The sequence below is a fragment of the Anolis carolinensis genome, chromosome 2 (assembly GCF_035594765.1).
Source record: "Anolis carolinensis isolate JA03-04 chromosome 2, rAnoCar3.1.pri, whole genome shotgun sequence".
Taxonomy (NCBI): domain Eukaryota; kingdom Metazoa; phylum Chordata; class Lepidosauria; order Squamata; family Dactyloidae; genus Anolis; species Anolis carolinensis.
Window position 1 is genome coordinate 17,175,388 of NC_085842.1, and position 12,468 is coordinate 17,187,855.

At 45.5% G+C, this 12,468-nt stretch overlaps 1 protein-coding gene across 1 annotated transcript; it reads left to right on the plus strand.

Moving 5' to 3' along the window:
• Positions 1-2,476: 2,476 nt before the first annotated feature.
• LOC103280126 (zinc finger and SCAN domain-containing protein 2) lies at positions 2,477-11,171 on the plus strand. The gene is made up of 6 exons (XM_062973294.1): positions 2,477-2,560; positions 4,498-5,013; positions 5,807-5,903; positions 6,375-6,454; positions 6,672-6,792; positions 9,620-11,171. The coding sequence occupies exons 2-6, from the start codon at positions 4,600-4,602 to the stop codon at positions 10,540-10,542; spliced, it is 1,635 nt and encodes a 544-aa protein (XP_062829364.1). The 5' UTR covers positions 2,477-2,560; positions 4,498-4,599; the 3' UTR covers positions 10,543-11,171.
• Positions 11,172-12,468: the final 1,297 nt, after the last annotated feature.

Below are 12,468 nucleotides of genomic sequence, written 5' to 3' on the forward strand. Positions count from 1 at the left end.
GGATGTTTTACCATTTTATGGGAGGCTTCTCTCATGTCCCAGCATGGGAAGTTGGGGCTGACAGACAGGAGCTCTCTCCATCTCACAGATTCGAACTGCCAACCTTCAGGTCTTTAGGTCTTTAGGACAAGATTTAACCCATTGTGCCACCACGACTCCTTATATTATATATCATACTAGCTTGGGTACATTGTGTTGCCTGGGTTATTTGAAAAAGTCAATGTTTTAATTGTACAAAATGCATAAGGTTGTGGATGCACTACAACTGACATTATGCCAGGTGAACCCCCAGAAACTCCATCAGCACTTAAAGTTTGCTATGATAGACAAGTTTGTTCTAGATGCATTATTGGTGGGGTTCAGTGTGCTCTCTGGCTGGAGGGTAAACTACAACTCCCACTATGTTGAGTCAGGCCCCTCAAACCCCTCCAGTGGTCATGCAGATTCTGTGTGTCAAGTCTGGACCCAGTCCATCATCGATGGAAGTCACAGTTTCTCTGGTTGTGGGTTAACTACAACTCCCAGAAAGGAAGGTCAGTTCCCCCCAAACCCCTCCAGGAATCAAACTTTGGCATATCAGGTATGTGTGCCAAGTTTGATCCAGATCCATCGTGTTTGGGTTCACAGTTTTCTCTGGATGTAGGTGAGCTACAACTCCCCCCAAATCACTGTGAATTTCCCCCAAAGACCTCCAGTATGTTTTGCTGGTCATGGGGGATCAGTAAAGTTTTTGACCAACATAAACCTAGCAGTGGGGCCCCTGGTGGCACAGTGTGTTAAAGCGCTGAGCTGCTGAACTTGCAGAACAAAAGGTCCCAGGTTCAAATCCCAGGAGCGGAATGAGCGTCCGCTGTTAGTCCCAGCTCCTGTCAACCTAGCAGTTCGAAAACATGCCAATGTGAGTAATCAATAGGTATGGCTCCAGTGGGAAGGTAACGGCGCTCCATGCAGTCATGCTGGCCACGTGACCTTGGAGGTGTCTATGGACAACGCCAGCTCTTCGGCTTAGAAATGGAGATGAGCACCAACCCCCAGAGTCGGACACGACTCGACTTAACGTCAGAGGAAACCTTTACCTTTACCTATATCAGTGGAAGACACTAGGGGGCATCCAATCCAACCACCTTCTGCCATGCAGGAAAGACACAATCAAACCACTCACCACAGATGGCCAGTCTTTGCAACAATAATAATAATCACAATAATAACAACAATGGAAACCTAACCACTGAGGGGAAAGGATCTGGGAAGTGAGGACAGTGAGGAAAAAGCCGCAAGGGAAGTGAGCAAAAAAAAAAAAAAAGCTTTTAGGGCAAGTGGGGAGGGGGAGAAACAGGAAAGGGGAGGCAAAGTTTGGAAGGGGGGAATGAGGAGGGAACTTGGAGCCTCCGGTGGCCTAGGGGACTAAAGCCTTGTGACTTGAAGGTTGGGTTGCTGACCTGAAGGCTGCCAGGTTCGAATCTCACCCGGGGAGAGCGCGGATGAGCTCCCTCTATCAGCTCCAGCTCCATGCGGGGACATGAGAGAAGCCTCCCACAAGGATGGTAAAACATCAAAACATCCGGGTGTCCCGTGGGCAACATCCTTGCAGACGGCCAAATCTCTCACTCCAGAAGCAACTCCGGTTGCTCCTGACACGAAAAAAAGGAGGGAACTGCGGAGTCCTCAGCAAGCGAGAGTCCAAAAGTGGCAGGCTAAAACCCAAGACCTCCAAGAGTGGCTGATACCGAATGAGCGACTTCCTCCTGGGCACACAGAAGGCTGGGCAACTTGGAAGGCACCGAACAGACTGAGCTCTGGCACCACGAGATGCAGAGCCAACCTTACGAAATGGGGCCACAAAGCGGAGTCCACGTCATGCGAGTGCGGAGAAGAGCAAACCACAGACCCCTTATTACAATGCAGTCTCCATGCACTATGGAGGACCTTCTTGTAGCAACACCAGAGGCACTCCACGTGGCCAGGCACTGGTCAAAGAACATTTAGTCTAATGCCAAGTTTTTAGATAGGTTACAACTGTAATCTCGGTTCGCTTCTGACAAGATGAATAAATGAGGTTAATTCGAACAGAACGTGACTAAGGTATGTACGTGGGCAGATGCAGCGCCTCAAGCAATGGGTGGAAGCAGGCCAAGGCCCTCCAGCCCATCCCAGATCCTTGAGTCCAAGGCCGGGTCCGGGATTCCCCAAACGGGAGGCAGGCAGGCAGGCCCGTGCCTTCTGACCCCGACCAGGCCTCGCCTGGTTCCGCCCCAGCCCGTGTTTCCCCCTCCAGCCCACGACCGAGGAGCCACTCACTCTGGGCCAGGACCGGGAGGGCGCCCGTGGCTGCGCCTGCGAAGGAGCAGGGCTGAAGGTCCCTCCCGGCCTCCGTAGGCCTCTCCCTGCGGATGGAGGAAGGAATGGACGACTCTCCACAGACAGAGCCCCGTCCTTTCCGGTCAGGGGTGAGCGCGTCCCTTCCTAGAGCGGCAACGGAAGCGGCTTTCTTCGTCCTCCGAGGGGGGGGAGGAGTTCCGCTTCCGGAAGGGAGTTATTCCTCTGAGGGAAGGAGCTGCAGGTAGGCCGCGTCCGTCTTCTGTCCCGGAGAGAGAGGCGGGGAGGGGGGGCTTCAGTCTGCAGGTCCCTCTGTCTCTCTCGCGGGGAAGAAGCTCCCTCTTGGCCTCGGCCTCAGGCAGCGAAGTCTCTTGGGCGACACACACAGAGAGAGGAGTGAGGCCTGAAGGGACGGGGCCTGGAGGGGGGCCATGGGAGAGACGCCTCGGCTTCCCCGCCTCCTCCTCCGCCTTCAGGGGAGGGCGTGGCCTTCTCAGCCTCAGCTCAACTCCCCGGTCTCTCTCATGAGGAAAAAGCTAGGCCTCAGGCAGCAGAATCTCTTGGGCGAAAGAGAGAGAGGGGGAGAGAGAGCAGTGGGGCTTCCTGAAGGCAGGCGGGGGAGGGGACGCCATGAGAGAGACTCTTCTTCTGGGTGGATCTTTGTCTTTACTCTCCTGGTTTGTTTTTGGCCTCACATCTCTTCTGATGTCCATGGTGGAGTATCCATTGGCCTGTAGAGCACAGTTTAGGTGGTTTAGTTCACCTTGGAGGAGGTGAGGTTCGCAGATTCTTTGTGCACAACTCTCTGAAAACAGAGGAGTTCCAGACATGAATCAACCAGGGGCAGCTAACCACTCTGAACAAAGGATGCCCCCAGGCAGGAAGAAGTCAGGAGATGAAGCTATTCAATGCTAATTTAAGTGATTAACTACAACATTCACACTGGTCTCCTACTGACAAGAATTCTTCTCTCACCCTGGACTTGCCACAGATATATATAAAGCTTCCTTGCTTAGTTTCTCCATACCTCAAAACCTCTGAGGATGCTTGCCATAGATGTGGGCGAAATGTCAGGAGAGAATACTTCTGGAACATGGCCATACAGCCCGGAAAACATACAACAACCCTCTTCTTCCTCCCTCCCTCCCTGCCTCCTCCTCCTTCCCAGCCTCCACTGCGGGGGTCGGGAAGAGCAGCCCCTCGGCCTCAGGCAGCGGAAGGCCTTCCGTGGGAGCTGTGGGGCCCTTAAGTGGGTGGGAGAGGCTGCAGAGGCCCCACTGCCCACCCCCAGGGGACCTGCCTAGGAAAGGATGGGGAGGGATTCACCAAGGAGGAGGCAGAAGGAGCCAAGGAAGGACCAAGCCATGGAGTGATGGTTTTAGTATTTGGGAAGGAGAGGATCCCCTTCCCCAAATCCTTTCTCTCCAGATCCAGTCAGCAATTCAACATCCATGGCAAAATGTTACCGTTCCTTGGCACTATAATAATAATAAAAAATAACATTATTCTTATATCCTGCCTCCATCTCCCCGAAGGATCTCAGAGCGGCTAACACAGAGACAAGCACAAAAACAACAACATAGCATTACATACAACAGTAATTAAAACAGTAATTTAAGACAGTATAACAAAAGGTATAAGCAATATAATATAACAGTTACTTTAAAAGCCTGAGCATCAGTTGTTACATACAACAGAGGGTGACTAGTGCAAGAGCTCCGAAAGGTCCATAGGTAAAATCAGGGCGAGTAGGGGAAGAACAAGGGAACGGTTCCAATTAAAGTGCTAAAACATTTAGAGTGAGGAACAATGATAAAGTACCGTATGGATTTGTAAACAGATTACATGTCTGATGGGCTTATTCACTCAAACGCGCTCCGGAACATCCAGGTTTTCAATTCACTATTCACATGAGCTTATTTATTTATTTATTTGCAGTATTTATACCCTGCCCTTCTCAACACGAAGGGGACACAGGGTGGCTTACAGAACACACATACAGCAAACATTCAATGTCGATTATACTATAAACAAAGACAACACAAACAGCAGTAAAGGCAGTTTTCCCCATTTTATTTTCGGTATCTTGGAGGCTGTGCTCGAGTCCGAACATGGGGTGCTGTTGCTCCATCTTCCATGCCGAGGAGCTTCCTCCCGATCGATGTCTTGTTTTGTTTGCAGGCCCCACCAGTTCTCCCAGTCCTCCCTCTTTGAATATCATCTGAGAGATGAGGTAGACACATCTTCATCCAGTTTGAGGCAACCTAGAAGCGCAGAACAAAGATGGAAGGGCAAGAGCCAGCTGCCGCCCAGTTGAAAGTATTTTCTGCTGCTGTTGAGGCAGAGAACAACAGAGCATTGCGGGAGGACCCTTGGGGGAAAGACCAGGAGAGCAGCGTCCTCCACTCAGATCTTCAGTGCCAGGACTTCCGACATTTCCGCTATGAGGAGGCCTTGGGGCCCCGAGAGGTTTGCAGCCGCCTCCACTCTCTCTGCCGCCTGTGGTTGAAGCCTGAGGAACATACAAAGGCGGAGATGCTGGACCTGGTGCTCCTGGAGCAGTTCCTGGCCGTCCTTCCTGCGGAGATGGAGCGCTGGGTGAGGGAATGTGGGGCAGAGACCAGTTCCCAGGCCGTGGCTTTGGCTGAAGGATTCCTCCTGAGTCAGGAAGAGGAGAGGAAGAGGGAGAAGCCCCAGGTGAGAGAGAGAAAGAGAGAGAGAGGTTCATATTGTAGTTTCAAGGAACCAAGAATAATTGTTTTGAAGGATAATGTAAAACTCTTCTGAACTCCTCAGGCCGGGATAATCGCATCCGGTTTTGGGTAGCTAACTTTAAAAATAATTGAAACAAGTTTGAAGGAGTTCAAAGCATTAAAAAATGGGGACCCAGGTGTGTTCACCCTGGAAAAGAGACTTGGAGTGCCGTGACTCCCCCTTTTGCATCCCCCAAGGGCTCTCACGGGGGGGGGGGGGGGGGCAGTCATCTCCATTCCCTTGGGTGTTGTAACCAGGGGTAATGATCTTAAGTCATAGGATGGTGAACTTTGAAGAGTAAAAGGAATGTATTGAGAATTCCAGTGGTGTGTATATCAGAGGAAGCGACTGGCTGAACGACTTCTGAATATTCTTTCCCTAAGAAACTGTATGTTATACACAGATAGAGATAACTCGACAGGCACTGAAAGCACAGATATACAGACTTAGGTTACTTAATCCATAAACCCAAGGGCAGCCCCAAATTGCAACCCCAGGATTACATAAAATACTTCCTTCATCTCAGCAGTAGCCCTTTCAGATTGAGTCCTGAAGCAGAGTGCAATGCCCAAAGGAAGGCAGAATTCCCACACCAAAATCACGGAAGGATGGACTCTTCTACAAAATAAAGAAGTATTGAGTCCCAACCATAATCCAAGCGGTCTGGAACAGAAAGAGGAGCCTTCCCTCCCTTTCTAATCTTTCTTTTTCTTTGTGATTTGTGCTGCTTGTTCAGGTGCAGGACTCTTTTGCAGATGAGACCAGTCAGGTGGAGGAGTCTCTTTCGCACATTTGGCTCGTCCATATTGGAGAAGGAGAATATATCATAGCTGGTAAGGGATGGTTGTGGTCCTTGCTTGCTTGCTTGCTTGCTTGCTTGTTCAAATCCTCTTGATTAGACCTGAAATGTCTGAGTTGTGTGAATTGGGAAAAGGGGGGAGCCTGGGAGCTTAAGAATACTGTTGACAGGAGACATTTCCCCACGATACTTATTTGTGCCACTTTCAAAGTTACTCGATTCCTTTGCTTCTCTCTGGATGTTTATGGTGGTAAATGTGCTCTTGGCTACATTGGTACAAATACAGAAATAAATGCAGTCAACCCTCTACATTTCCTGGGATTAGGTCGGAACACCCCCGTAAAACAAAATAGTCCATATTAAAGACCTGGGACCCAGTTCCAAGGACGGAATTTTTAAAAGGGCTATGGAGCAAGAGTGACAGACTTCTGAGGGAAGTAACTGTGGCGCAGCCTGGAAAAGGGACCAATCTCACTCTCCCTGATGTCTTTCCTCTCTTTCACAGGCAGTGAAACATGGCCAAGCGATAGTAGCACAACTTTTCGCAATTCTTTCCTAAGAAGAGATTCTGTGGGACCAGATCAGGTAGGTAGCAGGATCTCTGGAGGGGAGGGGAGGGGAAGCCGGGTCTCTTTGTCCCTTGACTATTGTCCTGCCTCTAAATGAACTTCTCTTTTCTACATTCCTTCAATCCAAGATATTTTCAATGAATGTGTTATTCAAAGTCATAAATCACAAGTAGCCTGTTTTTTTTAATTGGATGGCATTTTCTCCTTGCAGATAACATTTTTTTCCGCTTCAGGTGACGTTTGAAGATGTGTCTGTGGATTTCTCAGAGGACGAGTGGGCCCTCTTGGATCTGAACCAAAAAGCCTTGCACCAACAGATCATGGAAGAGAATTTAGGGATTGTAACAACTCTGGGTAAAGCTCCATTATGCTTTTAGTTAACCAAATCGGTATACAAGTTCCAAAAAGTATCCAGTGTTTTAGATCTTCCTCTGAAGCCATAGAAAGTAAGCTCATTCCAAATCCATATAGGGGCCAGCCATGAAGACAATTGGCACTTGGGTGGAGTTGCCTAATTAGATGAATTCTAGGCAGTGGTTATTTTCCACCAACCATGCTTGTCAATCAAACAGCCTGGATCTGAGCCATTTAGGTCTTCATAGGTCATAACCAGCAATTTGAATTGTGTCTGGAAACATTAGCAGCCAGTGGAGCCATGGCAGCAAATTATTATTATTATTATTATTATTATTATTATTATTACTCGCCTCTCCATACAGCTCGAGATGGGTTACAACATTGCTAAAACACATAATCAAAACACATCATACTTTAAAAACACTCCACAAAATACACATATTTAAACATATTTCCATAAAATACATATTAAAATACACAAAAGTTAGACATCGAGTTGAAACTTAAAATTCATAACTAGAACAGTCTGAGTAGGCCTGCTGGAAGAGATAGGTCTTCACTTGTGTCTTAAATTTGACCAGCTGATTTAGCTGCCGGAGCTCTACTGACAGGTCGTTCCACATTCTTGGGGTGGCCGATGAAAAGGCCCTCTGGATGGCGGTTGCCAGTCGGTTTCTGGCAGGCTGGAGCAGACACCCTCCAGAGGACCTAAGTGTTTGGGGCTGATTGTATGGGAGAAGGCATTTCTGTAGGTAACCTAGATCCAAACCATATAGGACTGTAAAGGTCAAAACTCCAATACTTTGTACTTTGCCCGGAAACTAATTGGCAACCAGTGGAGTGATTTTAGGATAGGTGCAACAAGTTCAGTTCCGGATGTTCCTGTAACCAATCAGGTTGCCATATTTTGGAACAAAGGGAGTTTCTGAACTTTCTTCAAGGGTAGCCCAATGTAAAGCACATTGCAAAAGTACAACCTGTGTCTTCAGTGGAAAAGTAAACCCATCCATCACAGGCTGAATCTCTCTTCCTTTATCTTCCTTCTGACCAACCAGTAGCACCTCTATCCAGATTAAGTTTCATTTTGCCCCCCTCCAGCCCATTACTGGTAAAAGACATTGGTTTAGTTGGAAAGGAGGAGTAGAGCTTAAGTGTCATCTGCAGATGAATGGCATCGCACTCTAAACTCTGGATGAGCTTTCCCATATCTGTTAATTACATAGGGGACAAAACAGATCCCACAGGCAATGGGCAAGGGATCAAACAGCACTTTTCTGGGTTTGCCTCTTCAGGAAGGAACAGAGGCACTGTAAAATGCATCCAGTTCCTATCTAGGAAGGCAACTCAGTAGGATATCATTGTTGATGATATTGAGAACTGCTGAAATGTTCAGGGGAATCAATAGGGACACATTTTACACTTCTGTCTGGGTCCCTTTGTCGGCCATCAACCAACGTTACCAAAGCAATTTGTTGCATACACAGGTTTATTTGAGTAGATCAACCCACTGCAATTCAGTATTTCTCTTCTGCTGCTGCTTTCCACTTTGCAGAACATTATTATCTTTTCCAGTGAGGTGTAATATATTTTTGTCCAAAGTTGGATGGCCTCAGTTTGGCCCCTTCGACTCTATAGTGAAAATTAGTTAGGTTTCCTCCCATTCGTGCTCTTATTAGCCTCCAGGAGAGAGCAGGACCGAACGCTCCAGGCATTTGAAGAAAAGTGAATCAACATGCATGCACCCCCTTTCTCCCTCTATATATAAACCCATTTTCATCTTTAAGGCCAAAGCCCCAAGAGGAGTGGTATGTATCAAGTTTGGTGTAGGTCGATCAAGCCATTTAGGAGCCTTTGCAGTCCACACATACACACTTTGACTTACATATATCTAGATTTTCCCATACACAAAAAGTAATAAATGCCAGTCCATGCTTGTGAAGCTGACAGTATAAAAAAGGTTTTGCCTCCTGCCACTACTAGTTCTGAAGTAAAGAAAATAAAAAGTTGGAGTGCTTTTAAAAAAAATGACTTGAGGGTTAAAAACGGGAGAAATGACATTTAATAATATGTCAGGATCTGATTTCTGCTGTTCAGGAAGTCACCATAAAGCCTCTCCGTGACAACTCAGGGTCAGCCAGGGGTGTCGGTGGAACGATTTGAGAGCAGCTGAATGGACTAACTTTTCTCATGGGGAAAAAGTGATAAGGACGTTGGAGACGTGGAGTGAGATTGGAAGGAAAGGAAGGGTGTTAGTCAAAACCGCCATTAGCTTCTTTTTTTCTTGAGATGTAGAGATCTGGGTAATAAAGCCAAATCCAAAAGACTTTTTTGAGTGGCCCAAGTTGCAAACTGGATCATGCAGGGAGTGACAATAAGGAGTGACAAAATGTCAAAACTCAAGATCTGTGCAGCTTCATTTAATCCTTTTTAAAATGGCAACTTTATTCTGGCTTCTAAAATTAATTTGGCTGTTTGTTCTGATGCCATGAAGTTACATTCACCTACCTTTGTGGCATTGGGCAGATCAAGAGTTTTTAACTTTCTTGTGCCAGAAATGCAGGGGATTCCAGAGAAACCAGGGCTAAAGAAAACAGCTCTATTTTCCACAGCCCTGGTAGAGTTATGATTTACTTTGAGGCTTATATATATAGGTATAATATTTAGAGTTTTTCTCTTAACTTCCTGTGCTGGAAAGGGTTGTGGAAAAGGGATGTCTCAACTAAATGCATTTTGTAATATATATACTTTTTTGACTTTAATCTAATATAATCTTTTCTTTTCAACACATGGCCACACTTTCCTTGTTCTCAAACCATGTAAACAGAGGAGACACAATTTAAATATTTGGAAGATGGAATTAATTTCAATAGTAAGGAAGCACTCTCCTCTGAAGAAACTTATACATGGGATAAACCATTTAAATGCTTGGCGTGTGGAAAGAGCTTCCGTCACATGAACCTTCTTATTCGTCATCGGGCAACTCACACAGGAGAGAAATCATTCAAATGCTTGGAATGTGGAAAGAACTTCTGTCAGAAGGCACACCTTGTTCGTCATCAGGCAATTCATACAGGAGAAAAGCCGTTTAAATGTTTGGAGTGTGGAAAAAGTTTCTCTCGGAAGTTAGGCCTTGTTCATCATCAGGCAACTCACACAGCAGAGAGACCATATAAATGCTTGCAATGTGAAAAGAGCTACAGTCACAAGGGAAGTCTTGTTTATCATCAGAAAACTCACAAAGAATTGAAGCTATTTGAATGTTTGGAGTGTGGAAAGAGCTTCAGTCGGAACTCGCACCTTGTTTGTCACCAGGCAATTCACACAGGAGAGAAGCCGTTTAAATGCTTGCAGTGTGAAAAGAGCTTCAGTCAAAAGGCAAACCTTATTACTCATCAGGCAACGCACACAGGAGAGAAGCCATTTCAATGCTTGCAGTGTGAAAAGAGCTTTAGTCGCAAGCACATCCTTATTAGTCATCAGGCAACTCACACAGGAGAGAAGCAGTTTAAATGCTTGCAGTGTGAAAAGAGCTTCAGTGACAAGCACATCCTCATTCGTCATCAGGCAACTCACACAGGAGAGAAGCCATTTGAATGCCCAGAGTGTGGAAAGAGCTTCAGTCGGAATTCACACCTTGTTTGCCATCAGGCAACTCACACAGGAGAGAAGCCATTTAAATGCTTGCAGTGTGAAAAGAGCTTCAGCCAGAAGGGAAACCTTATTAGTCATCAGGCAACTCACACGTGAGTAAAGCCATTTCAATATCTGGAATGTGAGAAGAGCTTCAGTCAAAAGACAAGTCTTATTTTTCATCAGAAAACTCATATAGGAGAGAGACCATTTAAATACTTGGAATGGGAAAGAGCTTCAGATACAAGTCACACCTTGTATCAGGCAACTCACAGCAGATTAAAACCAGAATGAGGAAAGAGCTGCAGTTGAAATACAAGCCTACTTTTTTCATTGTCAACCCACACTGAAGAAATGGGGGTCATGGCAAGTTCCCTTGTCAGAGGGGGTGCGTGGGGGCATGAATCTTTGTCATACAAACACTGAGTTAAAAAGCCATGGATTTTGGGGAAAATAATAACCTGACCAATTTTCTATGATAAAATATTTAATTAAGTGTAAATGGTAATATTTTGAGCTAAATCAATGATATTTCAGTTTTTTATCCATTCATGCATATTGGTTACTGCATATATTTCCTTTCATATATATTCAGGGTTAAAATGCATTTCATTGAGAAGTTTGATGAGAAGTGTGGTAATGGGTTCGATTAATGACTAACTCCCCTTTGTATCATGTAATTCTATGTATGTGGGACTGGGTTTTCTTTTGTGAAATATCTAATAAAGCATAACTGATAAAATGTTTTCTGGCCATTCTTGTTTACTGGTTACTGTTAATGTTTCATATCCTATTTATAACATATAAATAATAGAAAATCTATCAGTGTGTGTATGTGTGTGTGTATTCAATCTCCCAAGACACATTGTGTTTCTTAAAATATCTGAGAATTAATCTAGTTTATCTTGAAGAAAAGTTGTGTTTAGAATTCTGAGTTTATTCTCTATGTTTTGATATTAATGGAATAATTTTGCACTAAGTCTGCTTGCTAAGATCTAAAGGAATGGAGGACATGATCAACAGTTACCAGGGCTGCCTCCATTAATTCCCATGTTAAATTCCTAGCAAAACCTGAATGATAATTTGCAGACCATCTCGTTGCTTGTGAGCTTGGAATGTTGTGGTTGAAATGTAATTAGCAATTTTAATCCATTCAAACGGAGGAATAAGGTTTTCCCCACTTAGTATTGCTCTTCTGCTTTAAAGCAACATTCCTCAACCTTGATCTTTTCTACAGAAAAGAAAACAATTAAGATTTTCCAAGGGATATTGGTTTTATTTATTTCATGTCAAAAGCATTGCATAATAAATAAGTTTAAAAGTGATGAAATAAAGGAATCACATGCAGCTAAATAGTTTTAGACCAAAAGTGGGAAACAGCATTTGCGTTGTCCATAGCTTTAAACAATTCCGTACATGAGGCAAAACATTGTGGGCAAGCATACATAGTCGGAGTTGTTTGTTCTGCTCCACAGTCACACAAGGTGGAGGATTCCTCCAGGTAGTGCCACCTTGCCAAGTTGTCTTTAGATCTGCCCACTCCCCTTCTAAGTCTGTTCAGGGACTTCCAAGTTGCCCATTCTTGGTTTGCCCCAGGAGGAAGACCCTCATGGGGGGACATCCAGTTGGAATTGCCTGGCTTAGCTGCCCAGAGGGACACTCTTGCTGTTGCTGGGGGAACATCAAGAGGAGTGGTGGTTCTCATGAAGCTTTTCCTTGATTTGAGTTTAGTGGGAGGAGGCTGATAGTCATGCAGTAGATGGCTTTCGCAGTGTTCGACCTTATTTCTCACAGTTAGCAGCAACTTCTCAGGATATTGGTAATTTTTTTTAGGAAAAGCATAGAATCATAGAGTTGGAAGAGACCTCATAGGCCATCCAGTCCAACCTCAGTCTGCCACAAAGCAAGAAAATTGCATTCAAAGCACCCCTGGCGGCCATCCAGCCTCCAAAAAAAAAAAAAAATCCACTACACTCCGGAGCAGAGTGTTCCACTGCCAAACAGCTCTCACAGTGAGGAAGTTCTTCCTGATGTTCAGGTGGA